Source organism: Euphorbia lathyris, chromosome 5, assembly GCF_963576675.1.
Source record: "Euphorbia lathyris chromosome 5, ddEupLath1.1, whole genome shotgun sequence".
Classification (NCBI taxonomy): domain Eukaryota; kingdom Viridiplantae; phylum Streptophyta; class Magnoliopsida; order Malpighiales; family Euphorbiaceae; genus Euphorbia; species Euphorbia lathyris.
The window spans coordinates 89031069-89055598 of NC_088914.1; the positions used below are offsets into that span (position 1 = coordinate 89031069).

A 24530-nucleotide genomic window follows, 5' to 3' on the forward strand; every position below is an offset into this window, starting at 1 on the left:
CTATACATACATATATAATATATGCTGGCTCCCTTAGATCAAATAGGAGCTCTACAAGATGCCATGGTTCATCTGCAGTGCAGCAACAAATTGATAGCATCTAAGATACAAATCATGAAGATGATGATGTTGATATGTGTTAGTTTGATGTTAATTAACATAAATTTTTCTTTGGCACACCCTTTCTTGAGACTCTGCAGAATACCCTTTCTTTGTATTAAGCTTCAAGGGAGGATCTGCAACTGTGGGAATAACTAATATCCCATCATCTGCAACTTATATTATGTTGTAAACGTTAAGTCTAAATTGGTACTATTTTGAACGTTGAGCCTAAATGGATACTTCCCCAAAAACCTTAGGCCTATTTTGGTACCTTATCCCTTCAATTTATATAACTTTGGGATCCAAGTACAAATATGTTTTTGAATGTAGCTTTTAGTACTCAGCAGCAAACGTGTGAAGATATTGACAATGAAGATAACTACTGTCCTGCAACCCCCATGGGGCCATGTGAGAATTACTATCATATAATACCAGGTGTCCATATGATATATTTACAGTATTTATTTTTTTCCTTTTCTGATGTAGGTAGCCAAGATTTCAATGAGAATGAATCTAATGGGCACGAAGATGCTGAAATAGAGAAAGGTTTAAGACATGTTGAAATCTTATTTATGTCATTGATTTAATGAACTATTGTTTTCGTTAAACATTTAAATGTTTTCTTCAATACAGATTATCAAGAAGATATACATTTTGGAGACAAGCTATGATCAAGTTGGACAATTTCGAAGAGGAGCTGGAATTGAAGATACTTTTCCTAATGATGTTGATGGTGAAGCGATGAGCGGTTCAAGTCCTGCAAATATGGAAGGAGAACTTAATCTTCCTGGTATGAATTGATTTGTTATTTCTGTTTTATCAGGTCCTGCAATATTTATTTCTCTTCTTGCTACTTGCTAGTAATCCTCAACAATTCAATTTTATAGAAGTTTATGATGATTGGCTATTTCATGTTGCTTCCATCTTTTCTATCACTGGCTTTCAAATTTTCAAAGATTTGGTGTGTTGCATTAATTACATATTTTGATCTCTCTACATATCTAGGTACTATTAGAAAAACCAGAGGCATTGTATACTGCAGAAAGTTTACAGCATTACCTCCCGGGGAAAAAATTAATGTGGAGTTTGATGAAGATGGTAATGAGATCGGTCCACATTCTCATTGTTTGCTTTCGTAATATTAATGTATATAAATATTGTCTTAACTTTGATTGCTGATTTTGTAACAGTTGGTGAATTAAACCATTTGGTTTCTTCAACTACAAGTGGGGTAACTCCAATCTTTGGAAGCTTGCTGCGAATATCATTTTTTCTTATGATTTTTTCTATTATTATTTGTATGGTAGTGATGGGGGAAATTTTTTCTATTGGATACTTTTGATAAATTTTCTTTTCCTGTTGGGATTTTCATTTGATGGATGATAGCTAGAAAGATTCATGTTTAATTAATAAATATTATTTTTAAGAAGATTGGTTGAAATTTGAGTCTTTATTCACTTTCATATTGATTTTAACGAGCTTCATCCATTCAAAAGATCATATAATAATAATAATAATAAATTAAAATAAATTACCACTGATTATGTTTGCCACGATGATGCTCGTGGCTAGGAAATCTTTACAGGCACAACGAATCTATTTTTGCCACATTTATGCTTGTGGCACACAAAATTTCTAGCTACAGGTTCTATTTTGCCACGGTTATGCTCGTGGCTAAACAAGATTTCTAGCCATAATTATTTTACTTTTGCCACGGTTTTGTTCGTGGCTATGTTGGGTTGATTGCCACGGGTTGCTATTACTTGCCACATGTATTTTATTCTTGCCACGAGTTTACCCGTGGCAAAGGATGTGATTAGCCACGGACGTTCCTGTGGCGTAAGAACTCATTTACGCCACGATCATTATTTTTCTGTGGCAACTACTTAGCCACGATCACTTGTGCCACGGAAGAATTTCTGTGGCTATGTAGTGTAGCTACGGAAATTTTAAACTTGTGCCACGATTTTAACCGTGGCACAAGTGACAATTTGTTGTAGTGATATCTTAGTAGGGAATGTGTCATTTTTGAGTTGACACCAAACTGACACGCAAATTTTTAGGTTAAGTTAGAGTTGATGTGCTAACCCGAAAACGATATGAATATTTAAAATTATTGTTATATATTACTTTATTAATAAAGATAATAAAATTATAATTATTACTTGCAAATATGATTCGAACCTCATAAAATGTTATAAACACATTACATGACCCTCTAACGTGATATTAACTGACTTTTCGATAGTTATTGTTAACATACTAATCTAAAAATGACATAAAATATTTAAAAACAGCATCATATTTCTTATATTTTTCAAAGTTATCATTAATATATATATGCATAACGAAATTACATATAATTTGAAAACACGAGATCGATACTAACCCGAACATATTAACACGAAAGTTTTTAGATTGAGTTTGGATTTACTCTTTTTAACACGAACCCGAAAATGACACAATATGAATACAACTCAAATACGAAATTGCCAGAGTTTGTGGAAGGTATCAACCTAGTTGTGTCCTTTTACTAGGGTAAATTTCACCTATGGTGTACAACCTTTATCCTAAATCACACTTTAGTGTACAAACTTTAATTTGTCACACTAATATATACGTACTTAAGGGTGACCTCTCACTATGGTGTACAACAGGTAAAAATGACCGGTCAACGCTCAGTCAACGCGCCACCTCAATTTTGACCGGTCAAAAAGTAAAAAAAAATTAACCACTGAATATAAAATTATTTATATATCCATATCTCTCCATCTATTCATTTTCTTCCCTCCATTTCTTATCTCTCCATCTATTCATTTTCTTCCCTCCATTTCTTTCACTCTGTTTAAATTTCTCTCTTTAACTCCTCTCTCTCTCTCTAACATCTTTCTCTCTCTCTTCAATCAAACTCTTATCAATTCTATTTCACAAATGAGTAAAATTTCAAACATATCAGAAGATGGGACAAGGAATTGCGGAGGCTGATATTTAATAATAGCCATCACCCAAAATTTCATACAGAAAATCAAAATTAAATGTTCATCCTTTGAAATGTGTATTTGAGCATGTGTAAAAGCATACAAAATGAACAAGGACATAATACCTTTCCCAAAGAAAACTAATAAAGTATGAAAAACATCTAGAGAAATTTGGAAGTTTGCATAATAGATATTTTTAATTTCCCAGATTAATGGGTATGAATTCGAGACATTCATTTTCATGGAATTCAGTTAAATTCAAAAGCTTAAAATCATATGGTACAATCAAGTTGTTATAGATGAAGAAATGGACAAGATCAGAAGGCTGCAAAACGGGCCGGATGTGCGAGGGGTGGCCTTGGAAGGGGAGAAAGGCAGTAAGGTGGATTTTAGTCCGGCGACGGTAGAAGCCATTGCAGAAGGTTTTGGGGAATGGGTAATGGATGGGTTGGAAAAGAAGGGAGAGAAAGTTAGAATATCGCTTGGAAGAGACTCGAGCGGGGGAATAAACAACTTGAATTCGACAAGTGCCTGATCGGGATGTTTTATTTATCAGTGTTGTATCGGAAACGAAATTGCAGGAGCCTTGAACTGTAGAAAAAAGCAAAGGTTGCAAGACGGCCGGCGAGGGGTAGAAGTGGACGAGAGTTAAAGAGAGGGAGTGTTTAAGATTGTTTAAGAATGCAGAGATGCTGAAATTTGAAGGTTGTACAGTGCATCGGAGGAGAAGAGACAAGAATTTGAAGGTTAATAAATTGTGGCACTTTTTTTCTATTATCTCTGTTAACTAAGGTAGAGAGAGAGAGAGAGAAGTGAGGATGGTTTAAGAGAGAGAAAGCTAGAGTTGAAAATAGGAAAAGGGAAAGGAGAAAAGAGGAAGAAGGGTATAAAAGTAATTTCATATTAAGTGAGTTTTTTTTTTTACTTTTTGACCGGTCAAAGCTGAGGTGGCGCGTTGATTGGGCGTTGATCGGTCATTTTTACATGTTGTACACCATAGTGGGAGGTCACCTCTAAGTACGTATATATTAGTTTAACAAATTGAAATTTGTACACCAAAATGTGATTCAGGATAAATGTTGTACACCATAGATGAAATTTACCTTTTTACGATAAAAATTCTTATCTTTACATTTGTAACAAAATAACAGTCTATCTACTATTAAAGAAAATAAGCTACTATATATATATATATATATATATATATATATATATATTTTTTTTTTTTTTGATATTACCATCATCATTACAAAAAATTTGAGAAAGCCAAACCAAAGTTGCCTATGAAAAAGAGATGTCAATGTAAATAAAAATAAAGTTAAAAAAAAATCAACTACTACAACACTAAGGGTAAATTCTAAAAAAATAAAAAGCATATGCTTTCTTTTTTTTTTTTTTTGTTAAAGGGATATCTGTAAAACAAATCTTTATCCAAATGGAAACTAAAGTGTAAGAGTTTTTACGTTTAATTTGACCAGAACTGGTCCTGGTAATTAATAGGCCCTAGGCAAAATAATAAATAAAAACCATTTTAATTAAAAAAATTACGTAAAAGAATTTAAAATATATTTCAATACATGATAAACAAAAAAATATTTCATTAATAATTACATATTACTACGTTCACTCAATACAATTATTTATCCAAAATCAAAAAGATATTTCATAATTTCTTTAAATTATAGATTAAACCTCATGTGATATCCAAAATTTTGTCATTTGGCTAATGTGATATTATTTAATAATATTTGCTCTTTAGAGTGTTTTCATAAGTGGCATTTAACTAATTTTGATAAAAAAAACTAACCGATATGTTAAAATTTTGCCAATAATTTTTATTATTATTATTTTTCTATATAGACTTAATACGTGAAAAAATTAATTCTTTATTTATCTACATATTAAATCTATGTGGTAAAAATTTAAATCAATTGCCACATGTATATATCACGTGTCAAAAAATTGTATCATGTGGCAAAAAAAAATTTAACAAATCGATTGATTTTCCATCTAAAATGGGTTAAATGTCACTTATAGAAATCCTTCAAGAGTAAATGTCACCAAATTATATGATAAAATTTTAGATACAACAGAGATCAAATATACATTTAATTCTTAAACTAACCCCCAATCTATATTAAAAAAAATCTATTAGACCTCTTTTAAGTATAAAATATTAATTATTTAGATTCTTTAAAACATAACCTTAATAAATATATTTAGACCATTAGTTTATAAACCTTTTTAAAATATATTAAAAATGATGATTTTATTAGTTTGATATAATTTAAGTTTTGAAAAGTGAATTTCTATTTAAATTTTCCTACTTAATATTTGTATAAATGTTCTTTTTTTTGAGAAAAAAAAAAATTGCTCTCAAAGAGAATCGAATATGGACCTATTTAAATTTTCCTATTTCCAATATTTGTTAAAAAAAAATTTGATCCTGAGGAGAACATGGGACTATTCAATGGTAAGGGAGTACTAGGACGCTAGTTTAATTTTAGCATAAATTGTTTTTACTTTGAATTATATGCATATCTAATATTAAAATTGGGCCCCTACAGCCTCGGACCCTAGGCCAGCGCACTCATAGCCTAGGTCCAGGACTGACCCTGAATTTGACACTATAAAAATAAAAGATAAGGTACCAAATATGGTTTTTAGAAAAGTATCAATTTAAGCTACACGTATAAAATAGCACCAATATAGGTTTAATATTTGAAAAAGGATATCAATTTAAACCTCGATAACGGAACGAGACACGAGGTTGATATTACTTCGTTAAGTTCTGTCAATTGTACGTGGAGGGAAAAATCAAAACTTAACAGAGTAATAGGAATAACGTGTCCAATCCGTTCTCGATGCCTAAATTGATGCATTTTTTAACGTTAAGCCTATATTGACGTTATTTTGTACGTGGAGCCTAAATTGATACTTCCTCAAAAACCATAGACCTATTTTGGTACCTTATCCCTAAAAATACCTATTAACAACCTAAAAATGGAAAATTTCAAAAATTAAAATTGTTTAGTACCAATTATTTATTTTCCAAAATCATTATTTTCAAAATTTTAATTTTCTAAACATTCTTTTTCTCTCTCATCGCCAAATAATACCTAAATGACCTCAAAATTGAATAGTTGAAGAATTAAAATTACTTAAAATATTATAAGTCTTTAATTTTTTCAATTTTGAAAGCATTGACGTTCATTTTAATTTTGAGGTCATTGTTTTCAGTCAAGCAAAAAATCTATTTCCCGTTTGGATAAGAAAAAGATTTACAAATATCAATTTGACAAAAAAGAAAAACACATGGATTTTTTAATGCTTTAGCCCAATACTAAATAGCAAAATTGAATAATTTCTTGAAAATCCTACAAGATCCATTCGTTGTTTTTTCTCCGATAAATTGTCAAAATGTCATCTGGGTTCGAAAAATCGACTTATACATCTAATTGCAGCCCACCACAATCTAGTTAAAGAGGAGAATAAAGGCTTAAGATTTATTTGAAGCTATCATTTCCTTATTTGTCATTTTACCTAAACAACTATTAGCAATCAACCTTTCGCTGACACAATTTGATTTCACGATTTTATATGATGGTTTATATTAGCCGACCCCGAATCATTTCGGGATTAAGGTTTTATTGTTGTTGTTGTTGAAATGTACTACTAATCAGCTAATAACTATATCCGCCAAACATAATCACTGTATATTAAAAGTGGAAAGCAAAATATCTTTTATTGTTATTTTCTCTTACACTAATAGACTGTCTAATGTAAAGTTCCCATAAAAGCTTGTAAACAAATAAAATTAGTAGTAGAAAATTTTGAAAATTACATGTTAAGAACATAGAAAATGCCACTTTTGTTCAGTCTCGTATATCTGTTCTAATAGAATTAGTCACATCTCAATTCATTTTCTAATTCCCATCCCGTCAAATTAATAATGTAAATGATAAACATTTCATACTTTTTCTCGAGTGTGCCGCGTTACTATGAGGCTGGATTTTGTAAGTCATAAGAAAAATCTTCAAACATTACTATGAGGCTGGATTTTGTAAGTCATAAGAAAAATCTTCAAACAAAATGCCGCTTTTTGCCGCACTAAGTAAGGGCAGAGACAAGAGGGCTAGGGATGTGGACGGAACAAGACAGGGAATGCATTTCTCATTCCCGCAAGCTAAACGGAGATAAATTTATTCCCATCCCCGTATTCGCCGGGATTCCCATTCCTCATTTACAAATGTTCCAAAAACCTTATTCTCATTCTGCGTTCTCCGCAAGGAATCACCGTTTATGTTTAAAAAAAATCACTAATGACTAAAACGTTTAAAAAAAAACAAGCAGTAGCCAATATTACCAAGTACTAACAATCCTTCTCAAAATTTTCCAAATCATGAAAATTGCAAACAATCTATCACCAAATTAAAATGTACTTACATCATCCAAAAAAAATCAATTATCTCGAGGATCCCCATCTTGGATTAACAGGCGGGAATAACTTTTGCCATCCTCATTAGGCCGGGTCACTGTTGGGGACAGGGAATCCCCATTCCATTTACATCCCTACCAGACCCCGAGGTCGCTGGAACTAGGGCTGAAAATGAGTCGAACCGCTCGGCTCAATAAAAGCTCGATCGTGTGCAGCTCGATTTATAAATGAGTCGAGCTTGAACACGACAAAGCTCGGCTCGAAAGCTCGTGAGCATGCTCGATTATAGCTTTATGAACAAGCACATGAGCAAACTCGATTATATTGTTCATGAACACACTTAGTTTGATTATTTTATTAATAATAATATTTTTATAAAGAGGAACATGTAAAACAACGTAGTTTTGTGTAAATTTTAGTTTTATAGATTTCAAAACTATGTAGTTTTGTGTTAAATAAATTTTAAATCAATATAATTAATCAACATAATTAATGAGTTGTTCACGACCGAAGTTAATGAACTGAATTAACGAGTTGCTTGCGAGCAGCTCACGAACAGAATATTGAACCCAAACTCGTCAATTTTCTAACGAGCGGAGCCTGAGCAGGCCAAAGCTCGGCTCGCTCGATTACAGCCCTAACCGGAACAACCCTACCATGGATGGTTTCCAACTCCTTCGACCGTTGGAACTACTCCTATTATAAATGGTTTTGGCCTCCTGTTTCCAATAAATTAAGGTTTGAAGTGGTTAATTAAATCATTGAGTTTGTATTTAATTACAAAATCCAACTTGATATATGATAAGCGACAAATTTCTCAAAGCTTGTCCAATATGAATTAATCTTACTTTTATAGTACACATCTAGTTTAATTTCGAGAAGTTTTACATTGGTACGTAAAAATTAGTTCTAGACCAGTCAGACGATAACACGTATATATACGAAAAGAATTTGAGCAAATTCGATTTAACCAAAAAAAAAAACGTTTTTTATGCACGAACATGTAAAATCGGTCCCTCTACAGACCAATCTTGTATTTGCCACTAGCACTAAGTGAACAAAATTTAATACAGCGAATAAAAATTTAAAAACATACCTACTTAACGGTTATTTAAAACAACTATTACATTTACATTACAGAAATTAAAAGGAAAACCCTAAGTTCAAGATACCGAAATATTTTTTCAAAGCATAATTCTGTTCATATGCATAAGTTTGGAGGCTAAGAAAGTTTTTCACAATATAATCAGCCTATATCTAACGATGAATGATTTGGTCAGATCTATGTGAATACTATTTTAAAATATAGACTATCATATTAAGCAACCAACTCACCTTCATCACGGCCATCCCGGGAAGCACTTGCAGACTCGTAAGAACCCATGTTTTTATCCTACACTATACTGAGCAAATAAAAAGTCAATACGAACCTAGGGCTAGGGATTTAAAATTCAAAAAAAAAAAATTGAAAGACAAATCAACTATACTAACCTGGCTTGAGATCAAGCCCGGAGAAGAACAAAGGCTCTGGGAGCAGCGGCGATGAAGGCTGGCTGAGTCCTCGTGCTCGCCATCGTTGGGACTGGATCAGAAGCTAGAAAAGAAAATCAAGGGGAGGGGTGGGTACTGGTTATATCTATCTTTTTAATCACAAAATCGTTAGTCCGCAACCTGCAGACTCTAAAACACTTTTTGTAAATTCTCTATTCTTCTAATATTATATATAGTATAGATATAGATAGATAGAGATAAAATACCAAAATGGCCTGGAAGAGCTAATTTAAGCTACACCTAAAAAACAGTACAATTTTGGTCCAACGTTTATCAAATGACACAATTAAAACCTCACTAATGGAAATTAACACATCATATGATTATGCCGTTAACCCTTCACTCTGGCTGGCTTGCACTAGAAGTCTGGGTTCATACATAATGTTTATCACCGTACTATCCTGAGTCATCCGTCCCACCACTAGATTCATCTAACAGTATAGATTTGCCTCTAGAGTGCCAACTCAGCCAAAAGGCTTCTAAAACACTATTTATAATTTCTCTCTGCTTCTAATATTATATATAGGCCATGTTTGGCAAATAGTTGTTAGTTGATTACATTTGTTGTTAGCTAATTACCTTTTTGGTTAGCTGATTTGACTAGCTGATTGTGTAAACTTGTTTGGTAAAACTTAACTGATTGTTAATAGTTGTTTGTGTAAAATGACAAATAAGGACATGGTAAAGTCTTTATTTGAGGTTAGAGGGTAGTAAATAGGGGGTAAAAATGTCTTTCAAAAGAGATGGAGCAATAAGCTAATTGAAAAAGCTCTTAAAATGAGCTTTTTCAAAATTAGCTTTTTGGACCCAATAAGCTCTTTCGAACCTCATTCCACCAAACACCACTATTAGAGTTTTGACTAGTCAAAACCTCTAAAGTGGCTCAAACTTCTAATTTTGTTCCAAAAAGCTCTTTACCAAACAGGGCCTGTATAGATAGATAGATATAGATAGGGATAAGGTACCAAAATAGTCTAGAAGAGCTAATTTAAGCTACACCTAAAAAACAGTACAATTTTGGTCCAACGTTTATCAAATAACGCAATTAAAAGCCTCACTAATGGAAATTAACACAGCAGATGATTGTGCCATTAACCTTTCTCTCTGGCTTGCACTAGAAGTCTGGGTTCGTACATAATGTTTAACACCAAACAATCCTGAGTCGTCCCTCCCACCAGTTGGCACTTAAAACAGCACAATCATCAATTTCTGTTAGTGATGAGTTTAATTGCTACATTTGATAAACATTGAGACTGAAATTGTACTGTTTTATAAGTAGAGCATAAATTAACTCTTCCAAGAAATCTTGAGACTATGGTAGCTTATCCATAATAAATAGAAAACTGCTAGTAAACCTCAACTAGCATAACAGGATTATAACATGAAAACCCGAGTGATTTGTGAATCTCGAATTCACTTACAAGAAAAAAGATAATTTGATATAACTAATCTACCGTACCTTAGATCTCTTGTCTGAAAACTCCAAGGCTGTTGGTGGTTCAACACACATCTGATCATCTTCCATCTGCAACCCAACTGCATTGCTGGTAAGTTTTTCGTCATTAACAAGACTGGACAATCTGTTATATTCATCTGTAGAGAGATGACAATGCTCGTTAATCATTTTCCAAAGCTCTTCTGCTGCTTCCTTGTCTCCTTCACCTTCCAAATACTTCAGATATGCAGCCAAAGAATGAAGGCGGGGACTCCATCCGGGTTTGCTCATAGAAATCGCTTTCTTCATCGTTTCTACTGCTTCCAACATTCGACCACCGAGTAAATATCCGGTTGCTACACCATTCCAAGAAGCACCATCAGGCTCCTTGCCTCTCTTTATTATCTTGTTTATATATTCCTCAGCCTTTTCCCAAAACCCTTTTCGAGAATAAGCAGTAATCATCAAATTCGGAATCTGAATGTCGAATTTCATCTCTGCAGAATTCCATTCCTCCCAGATCTTCTCAGCACCATCCATATCATCTAATTTCACTAATGAACTTATCATAGACATATAGCCTGTGTTGGAATATCTCATCTTCTGCTTATACAAGTCCCATACACGATACACTTCGGCTTTATTCCCAGTAGCAGCATATAAATTTAGGAGCTTTTCGTATCTTCTCAAGTTACGTTTCGCTAACCGCTCCGAAGCCTTCAAAATTATCATAGCGTTGTCAATATGGCCAGCTTTCAGATAACCATATGCTGCAAAACAGTAAGCACGGAAGCTCAATTCGAGTTCGGGATCCGTATTGATCTTCGTTAAAAGTTTCTCCATTCCCTCAATGTCACCTGAGGCACCATAAGCATGCAACCTTATTTCGAAAGTGAACACATCGTGTTTAATGCCCTTTTCTTCCATCTCCTCCGCGAGGAGGTCTAGTTTCTCGTATTTTCCCATCTTAGAATAGAGATTTAGCATTACATTATAAGCATATGCGGTTAATATAATCCCCATATCCCGCATTGTCTGCATTAAGGTTTCAGCTTTCTCCAACTGCTTAGCATTGCCGTAGCAGATTAAAAGAACAACATAAACTTGGTAGCCTTTTGAAGTATCAGAGATGCCGTTGAAATACTTCTCAGCTTCTTCTAAGCCATGGACTTTTGATATCAAATCGAGCCGAACCGCAAAATGTTCAGCAGATAAGTCAGAGCCCCTTTTATCACTCATCCATTCTAATATCTAACATAAAACTGGAAAATATATCAGGAATTTTACTCTATATCATTGTCAAGGAACCACTCAACCTGAAAGCTTAAAATGATAGGTAATATTTCAAGAATAGTTTTTATCTCTCTTATACATTCTTGCTCTTGCATGTGAATGCCTATTGTGCTCAAGTTAAGAACCCCTAGCAATCATAAATCATATACTTCCAACTGAATGCTACAAATATATAATCGACCAGGTACAAGTTTAGACTTATGGTTATTGGGGAGAACAGATAGACTCTATGTATAAAACAATACATTGTTAGCACGTTTATAGATTGAGTAATTTCAGAATCCATTAATGGAAGATCCAATGGAAGCTCATTTCCCATTAAGTTGGTTCAATGTCTGCACCACCTAAAGTATAAATTCAATCCTATGGCTATTAGGGATGAACAGATTTTAGACTTCATGTATAAAATTGTGCAATTAGCACTAACTTTTCTACATAGATGCCAGTGGAGCTTAGGTCGTGCCGTCATAGAACCAAATTAGCAGGAAATGGATTTTTGTTGCCATTAATGGAGTCTGATATTGCTCTATATGAAACCTTGCCTTCTATCCAGAACCAGCTTTCTAGGAGCATAACCAAATCAATTTTCACCATTTCAACAAACATCACTAGAAAAACCAGCTTTCTCATTCAAATTAAAACAATGCCACAAACAGCCAAATCTGCACTTAAACCCTAGAGCAATCGAATAGAAAAAATTGAATGAAACAACATGTTACTCACAAAATGACAAATAGTTAGAAATTCAAAAGGGAGACCTGAAGAGCGTGACTGAAGCGGCATCGTTGACGAAGCTTCTTGGCTACGTTATGCAGCTCGGATAGCTTAACTTCTAATCCGTTTTCACTCCATTGATCGAGAATTGAAAACATAGAGAGCGACGGATCTCTTGCACTGAGGATTCTGCGTGTGAGAGGACCGATAGGCGCAGATGATGATTTTCGCAGTTTACATCGCTTGATTTTTTTGCCAGATTGGAGAAATTCGTCGATAATTGAAACCGTGGAGAGCGACTGATCTTCAACCTTCGATTTTGTACTCTCCAGAAAATCGATTTGGGGAGAAGAGGAAGAGGAAGAGAAGGAAGAAATTAAAGGATTCGGGGAAGCTAATAGAGCTTTCAATAGTCGATAACAACGATTCCATGGGTATGAATTTGGTTTCACGAGCAGGTTCATGAAGCTACAGAGTGAAAATGGCGATTATGGGAGAGGAATTTTTCAGGGGTTGAAAGAAAGTTTGGCAAGAGGAAAGTTTACGGCTAAATTATACTTGTGGGTAAATTACAACCAAGGCCATTAAACTATTTACTTTATAATATCTATATCTATATATAATATAAAACAGTAACGATGGAACTGAGGTGTCACTTCCTCCTTTTTTAGTGATAAAAAATTTAATATATTAATTTTAATTTTATTATATATATTTATCTATAAAAAGATTATTTTATCCTTACTATATCTAAGAGTTCTACAGAATTTAAATTAATCCCCAAACTCTCTCTAATTCTCTACACATCTATATATAATATAAAACAGTAACGATGGAACTGAGGTGTCACTTCCTCATTTTTTAGTGATAAAAAATTTAATATATTAATTTTAATTTTATTATATATATTTATCTATAAAAAGATTATTTTATCCGTACTATATCTAAGAGTTCTACATAATTTAAATTAATCCATAAAATCTCTCTAATTCTCTACACACATATATATATATATATATATATAATATAAAACAGTAACGATGGAACTGAGGTGTCACTTCCTCCTTTTTTAGTGATAAAAAATTTAATATATTAATTTTAATTTTATTATGTATATTTATCTATAAAAAGATTATTTTATCCCATATATATAAGAGTACTACAGAATTTAAATTAATCCCTAAAATCTCTCTAATTCTCTACATATCTATATATAATATAAAAAAGTAACGATGGAACTGATGTGTCACTTCCTCCTTTTTTACTGATAAAAAATATAATATAATATATAATATATTAGTTTTTATTTTATTATTATATTTATCTATAAAAATATTATTTAAAGTAAATGTGAAAATCAAATAATAATATTTAATTTATATAACACATTTATGTCATTAATTGTAATTATTAGATTGTATTTTTATTAATATTTATATATTAAGATGAATCCGTGTATCGCACGGGCCAAAAACTAGTTATAGTACTAAACTTCAATCAAAGACTCAAACTAACCATTTATGATCTTACGGGCGTTTGATATTCTATTGGGATAGAGATAAGGATAAAGGTGAGATAGGGATAAGGATAAAAATATGATAGTCGAGAATTATTATTCAATATGTAAACCTGCTTAAACTCAAGTATTATTTCATTAAACCTTTGACTTAATTTTTCAGAATAGTTTCAATCGCTCTTGCAAGGCTTTCAATGAGTTTCAATTACTTTAATACACTTCCATTAACTTTCAAACGGTGTAAAAGCAGGTGAAAATAAGTGAAAGTTATATGTAACTCCATGTAATTTTTTATAATAATTTCAATCACTTTTTACGAGTATGAAATCACTTTCGCCTCCTCAACACCACAAGTAGTGGTAGTCCTTAGTTGTAGTCGTTTTTACCGTTATTTCATAGAACCATTTGATTGAATTTTTAGAATTATATTGAATCGGTTTTACAAGACTTTTCAAAATAGTTTCAATCGCTTTTACAAGGCTTTCAGTGAGTTTCAATCACTTTCAAATGATGTGAAAGTAGGTGAAAGTCATATGTAACTGCACTCCTTATCTTTGTCAAATTGATAATGCAAGAAATCCCCCAAATCTATCTAGTGAGAAAAATATGACTTAAAAAGGTGTAAGATAAGATTGAAAGAAAAATGGTCTTAGATAGATATAGTTAGATTTTATACCGTGCATAAGAATTATTTGATATAAACAACCGTAATTGTCTCCTGAACTAAAAATGGTCTTATATGTCTAAATTTATCAATTTTAGACTTCTAACACCTTTATTTAGGTGAAAGTTTGATTTTGAGGTGGTTATCAATTTTATTATCCATCAAATTAATAAATAAGAGTGTTTATATGATGAATCTAAGTATAAATTCAAATTAATAAATAAGAGTGTTTATATGATGAATCTAAGTATAAATTCACGGTGACAAATGACAAAATATGTTAAGCCAACCATTATACGTGATCGTATGGTTCACATGTTCTTACTTGTTGTTGGTGATGGATAATTAACATTAGTTAATTTTTATGTCAAAAACAATTGTCCTAAAATTTTATCAAACATTTTTTTCATCTCATGCTTAGAATTAAAAGGTAAAAAATAATTTTGAAAACTAGAATCAAACGGGCACTACAGGTCCAGTTAGTTGGTTGGAAGAAGCCCAGGGAAGGGGTTGTCAAGTTAAATACGGATGGCTCCTGCCTTAGTAATGGCAGAATTGCTGCTGGTGGAGTTCTTCGGGATGCTGGTGGCGCCTGGCTGGCTGGGTTTACCCATAACTTAGGTACGGGCTCCTCCTTTACTGCAGAGCTCTGGGGGATCTTGTCTGGCATTAAACTCACCATTCGCATGGGTGTTAAAAGACTTTCGGTGGAGTCTGACAATTTGGAGGCTATCAACAGGATTTCGGATAGACAGGCTGTTTGTCTTAAGAGTCAGAATCTCATTAAAGCCATCTTGAGGCTTCGTCCTGCCTTCGATTCTCTTACCTTCTCCCATATTTATAGGGAGCAAAACCGCGTGGCGGATCGCTTGGCAGCTGCTGGGCATGGGGGGATGTTAGGTGTTTCTACCCTTTCCGTTCCTCCTTCTTTTCTGTTACCTTCTCTTCTTGAGGATAGGATTGGGGTCAGTCTTCCTAGACTGATCCCGGGTTAGGTTTTTGTTTGTTTGTTTTTTTTTCTTCCCTTCTTACCAAAAAAAAAAAAAGTATTAGATGGAATTTATGAAGAGATTTGATGACACAAAGAAGTTAAATGAAAGAGAAAGAATTAAAGATTAAGGCTTTTTGTGAAGAACATAATAGTTGTTATTGTTGAAACACCTTTCCACATGATTTTGATTTGACAAAATTATTTAAGTAAAATTAAATATATTCTAAACACACTAAGTTTAAATGCTTTGATTTATTATACTAATGTGTTTGTTCAATGTTGAGTTAAAATTATTTATAAGACATAAAGAGTAAAAGGCCAAAGCCCAATACGGAAGTCAAGGCCCAAAGTCAAACAGATCAAGACAACTCGGCCCGCGTGTGCAAAACGCTGTCGTTATGATCAAAACGCAACTCAGCAAGAGAAGGATCTAGAAGACCTTCGTTGAACAACTTCGGAGTGAAGCCGCTGAGTTGAATCGACAAAGAGTACGAGACAGCAGCTGAGCAAGAACAACTTCCAGACAAAGCAATTCCACTTTGGGTAAAGTTCAGAAGACACAGAACGCTGTCTAGTTGACCTTACCATAAATGGAGAGACATTCTGCCGAGCTGACTAAAAGCTGCTCAACACTGACTGAGGACAGAAGATACTCAAATCTGATTGGCCGAGAGCTCTGAGCAAAACTGAGTGACAACGACAGGAAGCCGTTTCCCTCCAACGGTTATTTCGAAATTCGAAATGACCGATGTCTCAAACGTCTCTATAAATAGAGCCCTTCAGTTGCTTCATTCTACACAGAACTTGATCAAGCCATTACGCTGACCAAAATTCTACTCAAACTTCTACAAGAAAAAGCAAAGCAAATTCTTACACCAAATTCTATATCTTTTGTGTAAAAGTCTAGAGTGAGTATTCAATCATCTAAAGTGTCTTAGCAATTGTTGTTTAGGACAAATCTTTATCATTTCTAGAGATTAGAAAGGAGAGGTTGAGTACTCGGTTATAGTACTCAGCGTGAGATTAGGAGTGAGTAGAGGTATAGAGGAAGGTACTCTTGTTATACTCAGCTTCTAAGTTGTAAAAAGTTTGATGCTCTACCGTTAAAGAGCTCAGTAGAGAATTCGAAATCTCGGAACGTGTTCCGGGGATAGGACGTAGGCTTGGAGGCCGAACCTGGATAAATCTGCTGAGTAATATCTTTCTAACCTTAAACTCCTTAATATATATATATTGCTTGCTTAATCAAAACTGACCAAGTAAAGAGGTCAAGCTGAGTTGTGTGTATTGAGTGTCTGAGTTCAGGAATAGACTCAAAGTGTTATCTCCTGACTCAACGAAAGAAGCTGACTTAGTCACCAGTTGACTAAGCTAGTGTCTTATTTACTCAGCGCGCTATGTAATCCTTTTTCAAAGAAAAAGAAGGCAGTCTTAACGTATTAAAAGTTTATATAGTTCCTATCCCCCCCCCCCTTGGAACTAACTTGTTACGTTATAAGGGACCAACAAGTGGTATCAGAGCTTAAAAGCTCACTGTTAAAGGTTTAACTACCTTGAGCTGATCCCCACTATGGCTGAAAACAGCACTCGGTTTCTGCCAGGAAACCAAACAACTCAGATCTTACCTGAGGGGTTGTCCATTACTCGGCCTCCCTTATTCTTCGGGTCTAACTATATCTTCTGGAAGAATAGGATGAAAAACTTTATTCAGGCAACAAACATGAGTGCATGGCTTTCAATAGTCCAAGGCCCGTTTGTTCCTGTTGAAGTTGTGGCTGGCCAAACAGTTGTCAAAGCTGAGGCCAAATGGACAGAGGATGATCTCAAGAAGCTATAAAATCACGCTTCGGCTATAAATATGCTTCACTGTGCGCTTGATGCTGCAGAATATAATAAGATATCAGGTTGTGAGTCGGCGCAAGAGATCTGGAAGAAGTTGGAAGTCACCTACGAAGGAACCAACAAAGTGAAAGAGTCCAAGGTGAACCAGCAGATGAGACTATACGAGCTGTTCGAAATGAACGATGATGAAGGAATATCTGACATGAATGCAATGTTTACAAACATCATCAACGAGCTCAAGAGACTTGGGAAGATCTTCACCGAGGAAGAACAGGTCAAGAAGATTCTTAGGAGTCTTCCTAAAAACTGGCAAGCAAAGAAGACAGCTGTTGAGGAAGCTCAAGACTTAACCACCTATAAATATGATGAACTCATCGGCTCACTGCTGACCCATGAGATCTCGATGAAGAATTTCGAGGTGAAGGAAAAGTCTGAAGACAAGAAGCAAAAGTCTCTTGTCATTAAAGCTGACTCCACTGATGGGAGCTCAACAGATGATGAGGAGATGGCTACGTTCACCAGGAAGATGAAAAGGCTGTTCAAAAAGAATGACAAATATTCTAAGAAGCCTTACAGAAAGTTTGATAAGTATAAAGCTGAGTCCAGTGACATCAAATACAAGAAGGACAATTCAAAGCCCATTACATGCTTTGAATGTCATCAAACTGGCCATATTAAGTCAAGCTGCCCCACGCTGAGGAAAGAAAGGAAGAACGGCAAAAAGGCAATGGTGGCAACATGGAGCGACAGTGATGAGTCTTCATCATCAGAAGCTGATGCCACTAAGTCAGCAAATATCTGTTTTATGGCTGACGAACTTGCTGAGCCGTGCATCTCTGAGCATGCTGACCCCTCCATTGCATCTGACGATGAGGAGCAATCAAATGAGGTAATATCACTTCCCCAGCTCAGAAATGAAATGGTTAATGCCCTGAGTGACCTCTACACACTTGTCAAAAAAGTGTAATAAGAAAATTAGAGCACTCAGCAGGCGATGTGACGAGGTTGAGGAGGTCAAACTGAGTGACCTTCGATATCTTCTTCAGGACAACTCAGATTTGCATAGTAACATCGGAATTATGCAAAAGTTTATCTCTGAGGTCCAATCAGATTCCAAGAAACTGAGAAAGGACGTCACATCCATTCAGAACCAACTAAAGGTTCCAAACAAAAGAAATATTTCTCTGAATGCTCAGTACCGAAGTACTGGTCAGCAGAGATGGAATCCCCAGCGGAATGTCCAGTGTGACTTCTGTGGGAAAAAAGGACACACCACAAAGGTGTGCTGGCACGCTCAGCACTGGGGTGCTGACCAGTCAGTGAAAAATCCTAAACGGAAGGTCAGCTGTGACTTCTGTGGAAAGAATGGCCATACTGTCCAAGTATGCCGCCATAAAATAAAATATGATGCTTTACCTGTTGAACCTAACAAGCAAGGACCCAAAAAGAATTGGGTACCTAAAAGTAACTAGTTACATTGCAGGTAAGCCTGAGATGTGCCGAGAAGTCAAAGATGTGGTATATTGACAGCGCATGCTCAAGGCATATGACTGGTGATGAAACTCAGTTCATCACATTTGAGCGTAAACGAGGAGGAAGCGTAAGTTTTGGAGACAACAAAAAGGGTAAGATAGTAGGGTCAGAAACCATTGGAGGTAATCCTACTATTGAGTCTATCTCCCTAGTCAGCGGACTCAAATATAACTTACTCAGCGTAGCTCAGCTATGTGACAATGGGAGAAAAGTTATATTTGATGACACTGGATGTAAAATATTCGAGGGTAAAACTAATGAGTTAATTTTAACTGCACCTCGCATTGATAATGTCTTCATGCTGAGCTTGGAGAATAAGTTTTCAAACACGGTATGCTTAGTTTCAAAGGAAGAAAATTCCTGGCTATGGCACAAGAGACTTGGTCATGTAAGCATGGACCTCCTGGCCAAATTAGCAAGAAAGCAATTGGTTGAGGGACTGCCAGAACATAAATTTGAAAAAGATCAACTATGCCACGCTTGCCAAGCTGGAAAACAAACCAAACAATCTTTTCATAGTAAAAATGTTGTCTCAACTAAGCATCCGTTAGAGTTACTACACTTGGATCTCTTCGGTCTAGTCCAGCCGCTGAGTCTGGGTGGAAGAAGATTTTCCTTGGTCATTATAGATGACTTTTCTCGGTACACTTGGGTCATCTTGCTGAGTAGCAAGGATGAGACCTTTGAGACATTTTCAAATTTGGTTAGAAAACTTGAAAATGACAAAGACCTAAAATTGGCTTACATCCGAAGTGATAATGGTGGAGAATTCAAAAACCAACAGTTTGTTGAATTCTGTGAAGCCAGCGGCATTGACCATAATTTTTCTGCTCCTAGGACGCCTCAACAAAATGGGGTTGTTGAAAGGAAGAACAGAACCTTGGTTGAAATAGCCAGGACAATGCTGAGTGAGCATAGGCTTGCAAAGTACTTTTGGGGAGAAGCTGTTAACACAACGTGCTATATTCTTAATAGGGCTCTTGTTAGACCTATACTAAAGAAAACCCCCTACGAGCTTTGGAAAGGACGAAAGCCAAACATTAGATACTTTCGTGCCTTTGGCTGTAAATGTTTTATTTTAAACACCAAAGATAGCCTAGCTAAGTTTGACTCAAAAGCTGATGAAGCTATCTTTTTAGGCTACTCAACAAACAGCAAAGCATACAGAGTTTTCAATAAACGAACTCAAGTTTTAGAAGAGTCAGTACATGTTGAGTTCGACGAAACTAACCCTGCAGGAAGATATCTGCCGCTTACCGAGGATGATCCACACTCAGTACCCGCTGATCAAGATACAACCGCTGAGTCATTCCCTCAAGGGCTGACCAAAGGTAAAAGTGAACCAAATATTGTTTTCACTGACCAGTCTTTACCTGCAGAGATTGTTGAAACACAGACAACACAAGACATAAATCTACCAAAGGAGATAAGAATACCAAGAGGACACTCAGAGAGTGCTATTCTTGATGCCGCTGAGAATACCCTGATGACTAGAAACCAACTCAGGAGATACCTCAGCAATGTAGCCTTCGTCTCAGTTCAGGAACCTAAGAACTTCGCTGATGCTGAGGAAGATGAATTCTGGATAAGCGCAATGCAAGAGGAACTTGACCAATTCAGAAGAAACGATGTATGGGAGTTAGTGCCACATCCAAGGAATCAGAAGACCATTGGAACAAGATGGGTCTTCCGCAACAAGCTGGATGAGCAAGGAAATGTAGTTAGGAACAAAGCAAGGCTTGTAGCTCAGGGCTACAGTCAGCAAGAAGGTATTGACTATGGTGAGACCTTTGCCCCAGTGGCAAGGCTAGAGGCTATTAGGATTTTATGCGCTTATGCAAGCTATATGAACTTTAAACTGTTTCAAATGGATGTTAAAAGTGCATTTCTTAATGGAGTTATAAACGAGGAAGTCTATGTTAATCAACCTCCAGGGTTTGAGGATCCTAAATTTCCAACCCACGTTTGTAAACTCAAAAAGGCTCTGTACGGCCTCAAGCAAGCACCACGTGCGTGGTATGAGAGGCTGACCAGTTTCCTGCTGACTAGAAACTATGTCAAGGGCAAAGCTGATACAACCCTATTCATTAAGAGAAAGGGTAAAGATACCCTGCTGGCTCAAATATACGTTGATGATATTATTTTCGGTGCTACTAATGAGTCAATGTGCAAGGAATTTAGCAAGCAAATGCAGACTGAGTTTGAAATGTCTATGATGGGAGAACTCAATTTCTTCCTTGGACTTCAAATCAAACAAGGGAAAAATGGCATCTTCATCAGTCAAGCTAAATATGCCAAGGAGATAATGAAGAAATATGATCTTGAAAATTGCAAGCCAATATCCACTCATATGGGCACTGACACTGTCCTCTGCGCTGACGAGAATGGTAAGTCTGTAGACAGCAAATTGTATCGAGGTATGACAGGCTCTCTACTTTACTTAACAACAAGTAGACCGGACATTCAGTTCTCAGTATGCTACTGTGCTAGATATCAATCTAACCCTAAGGAATCTCATTACATAGCTGTAAAAAGAATCCTTAGATATTTGCAAAGCTCAGTGAACGCAGGTTTATGGTATCCCAACACTCATGGTTTTACACTCGTTGGATACACTGACGCTGACTATGGTCGAGACAAGCTAGAACGAAAAAGCACCTCTGGAGGATGTCATTTCTTAGGAAGCTGTCTTGTATCCTGGTTCAGCAAGAAGCAGGCGTCAGTAGCCTTGTCTACCACTGAAGCCGAGTACATTGCTGCTGGACACTGTGTTGCTCAAGTCCTATGGATTAAGCAACAGCTTGAAGACTATGGTGTTCAAACAAAGACAATTGAGGTCAAATGTGACAACAAAAGTGCAATTGATCTATCCAAGAACCCAATTCAACACAGCAGGATGAAGCATGTCAGCATATGACATCACTTCATTAGAGACCATGTACTCAATGGTGAGATAAAGCTGACCTACGTCCCAACAGATGAGTAGCTTGCGGATATCTTCACAAAGCCACTGGCTCGTGAACAGTTCAGCATACTGAGAGAAGCCATTGGTATGTTTAATCCTCTTCAGTAAATTCGAGCTCTTAATATAGATTCATGCTGAGTGAATTAACATGCTGAATGATCTATTATTTGCTGAGTGAATAAATGTATGCTGAGTGTTTAATGCTAAATGAATGAATATCACATACTGAGCAAACATTGGCACCGAGTAGTTATCTCAAACTGGGAAATCATCCGTATGTATAAAACTGACAACTCAGAATATAAAACGTTTAATATTCTAAACGCTGAGTATAAGATCCGTTGCATTTAATGGTAGAGCACGCGAATAGCCACCTAGGATGACGCATGCGCCGAATGCGTCATAAAAGCCAGGATTATTGTCGGTTCACAATCCCAAGACAAAACTGACACATGGATTCGATAAGATCCACTTTTCACCGCTATAAATAATGGGCAAATCCCCATTGTTATCTCTTTACACTTACCGAATTCTCTGGCAAAGCATTCTCTCTCTAAAATTCTCAAAACTTCCCAATCTTTCTCTGAAACTATGACCAAGGTTTCCGTTAACATCTCCGGTGCCGGTCAACCTAAGACCAGTTCCGATGAACCTTCCAGGCAAACTACTTCGCCTGAAACTACAAAGGTCACTACGCCGAGCAAAGGCAAAGCTGGCCAAGCCACCTCCTCTAAGGGAAAGCCGACCAAGGCCAGAACCTACACCAAAGTCTTCGCAGACGTTAGAGAGTGCAAAATTGACTTCTCACGATGGTTTTCTGAGGCCTTCGTAACATCCGAGCAACCATTCTGTGAATGGATATCGAAGAATGGCTGGACCGAGCTGTTTTCAATTAGAGATCCCACTTACCCTGACTTAGTAAGGGAATTTTATCACAATCTACGGGTTGCCGATGACAACCAGGACTATCTGGTAACCGTGGTAAAGGAGAAGACAATCTTTATTAACCCTACCTACCTTGCCAATTTGCTGAAATTGAAGAATGAGGGAACAAAGCTGAGAAGGAAGGGTGATCATGAAGGAACTGGGTACGTTGCCACCTTCTGCAAACCCGCTGGCCATTCTGAAGAAATCTCAAGCTCATCAATGGGCCAGCACCAAAAGATGGCACACTATCTGCTGACCAATTACATCTACCCCAAGATTAATTGCACCAGCTCAGCGACAAATTTCGAGCAATGCTTCATATGGCATATGCTAACCTACAAGCCCATCAACATGCCAGTTTTCTTAATAGCCGGCTTCCAGAGGAGCACTGGAACTTTAAGGCTGGGCTCACTCATAACCAGAATCCTCAAAGACCATCAAATTGATCTCTTCAAGGAAACTGAGGCCCAAGGCTCTGAGATCACAGCTGCTTCGCTGCGTGCCTTGAAGTATGACCAACCAATTAAGAAAGGCAAAAATGCTGATGAGGCTGATGAGGAGACAACTGTCCCAAAGAAGGGCAAAAGGACAAAGGCTCCAGCTGCCCGAAAAAGGAAAGCTGTTGGGACTCCTTCAAAGAAGGCTGAGCCTCAAACTAAGAAGCTAAAGTCAGCTTCTCAAAAAGGTCAGGAGAGACCTAAGTCAGCTGAGAAGAGAAGCAGGCAAGATGAGCCTGATACAGAGGAAAGACTGGAAGCTGAGCAACCTCAAAAGAAGCAGAAGTCTTCTATGCTGACCCCTATTGATGCTATCCCCACTGACATCATTGTTCCTGGTGATTCTCACTACACATAGTGTCAAGGAACTGAAGCTGAGAATCAAGGAGATGATGTGGAACTGGATGATCATTTCATCACTCAGGTGGAGGAAGAATTAGATAACTCAGATCAGGATGCTGAGGAAGAAGAAGAAGAAGAAGAAGAAGACAGTGGTCAGGATGACACTGAGGAAACAGCGAGTGTAGAGGAAGCTGCTGACCCAACTAACACTGAGTTGGCTGCAGATAAAGTACAAGTACAAGCTGACCAGCTTAATCCTGATCAAGAAGAAACTTCTCTCTCTCACTCAGGAGAGTCTATCCAAACTGACACTCCTCCTCGCAGAAGAAGATTAATCAAGGCAAGTCAGAAAACTGTCATTGACTTACCTATTCAAAAGCCGACTAAAGATCCTACTTCTCTTAAGTTCAAGTTCTTTTGTAAGCAAACACCTTCCTCTCAACAAGCTTCTCTTGAAAAGCAAGCCTCTGTTTCTTCACCAAAGGAACAAGCCGACTTGAATGCTTCTGCTAACTCAACGAGCCAAATCGAGCAAGTTCTTGTCAATACTGCTGCTTCAAGCACTGTGCTGACTCAGAATATTCCTGCACCAATCATCACTGACAGCATTAGGATTACTACCTCACCGACCATCACTACTGCCGATCAATCCTCTCTTCCAGAAAACCAAGCACAGCTTGAAAACACACTTCCAATCACTGACCCTATCATAACTCTGACTCCTCCACAAACTGGTCATACT

General features: G+C 36.2%; 1 protein-coding gene and 1 long non-coding RNA gene across 4 annotated transcripts; one reads left to right on the forward strand and one right to left on the reverse strand.

The window, feature by feature from the left end:
• The first annotated feature begins 418 nt into the window (after positions 1-418).
• LOC136229259 (uncharacterized) lies at positions 419-815 on the forward strand. The gene is made up of 3 exons (XR_010689025.1): positions 419-510; positions 589-648; positions 736-815. It is a non-coding gene; the product is annotated as an uncharacterized lncRNA (long non-coding RNA).
• Positions 816-8599: 7784 nt separating this feature from the next.
• LOC136230649 (pentatricopeptide repeat-containing protein At2g20710, mitochondrial-like) lies at positions 8600-13057 on the reverse strand. 3 transcript variants are annotated; one of them, XM_066019785.1, is made up of 4 exons: positions 12556-13056; positions 10529-11755; positions 9010-9112; positions 8600-8921 (listed from the first exon to the last, which is right to left on the reverse strand). In XM_066019785.1, exons 1-4 carry the CDS (start codon positions 12973-12975, stop codon positions 8917-8919), a joined length of 1755 nt encoding a protein of 584 aa, XP_065875857.1. In that variant the 5' UTR covers positions 12976-13056; the 3' UTR covers positions 8600-8916. The 3 variants fall into 3 exon arrangements, with proteins under 3 accessions (XP_065875857.1, XP_065875856.1, XP_065875858.1); XM_066019784.1 differs by having other exon boundaries at positions 8600-8916; positions 12556-13055; XM_066019786.1 differs by lacking the exon at positions 8600-8921 and having other exon boundaries at positions 9051-9189; positions 12556-13057.
• Positions 13058-24530: the final 11473 nt, after the last annotated feature.

Bases quoted from the DNA above. Each gene is read 5' to 3' on its own strand.
- LOC136230649 (XM_066019785.1), bottom strand. From the start codon at position 12,975: ATGAACCTGCTCGTGAAACCAAATTCATACCCATGGAATCGTTGTTAT. The intron at 11,756-12,555 runs GTCTCCCTTTTG...GTTTTATGTTAG, and splicing joins GCTTCAGTCACGCTCTTCAG to ATATTAGAATGGATGAGTGA. The intron at 9,113-10,528 runs GTACGGTAGATT...TTTCTTTTCTAG, and splicing joins TTTCAGACAAGAGATCTAAG to CTTCTGATCCAGTCCCAACG.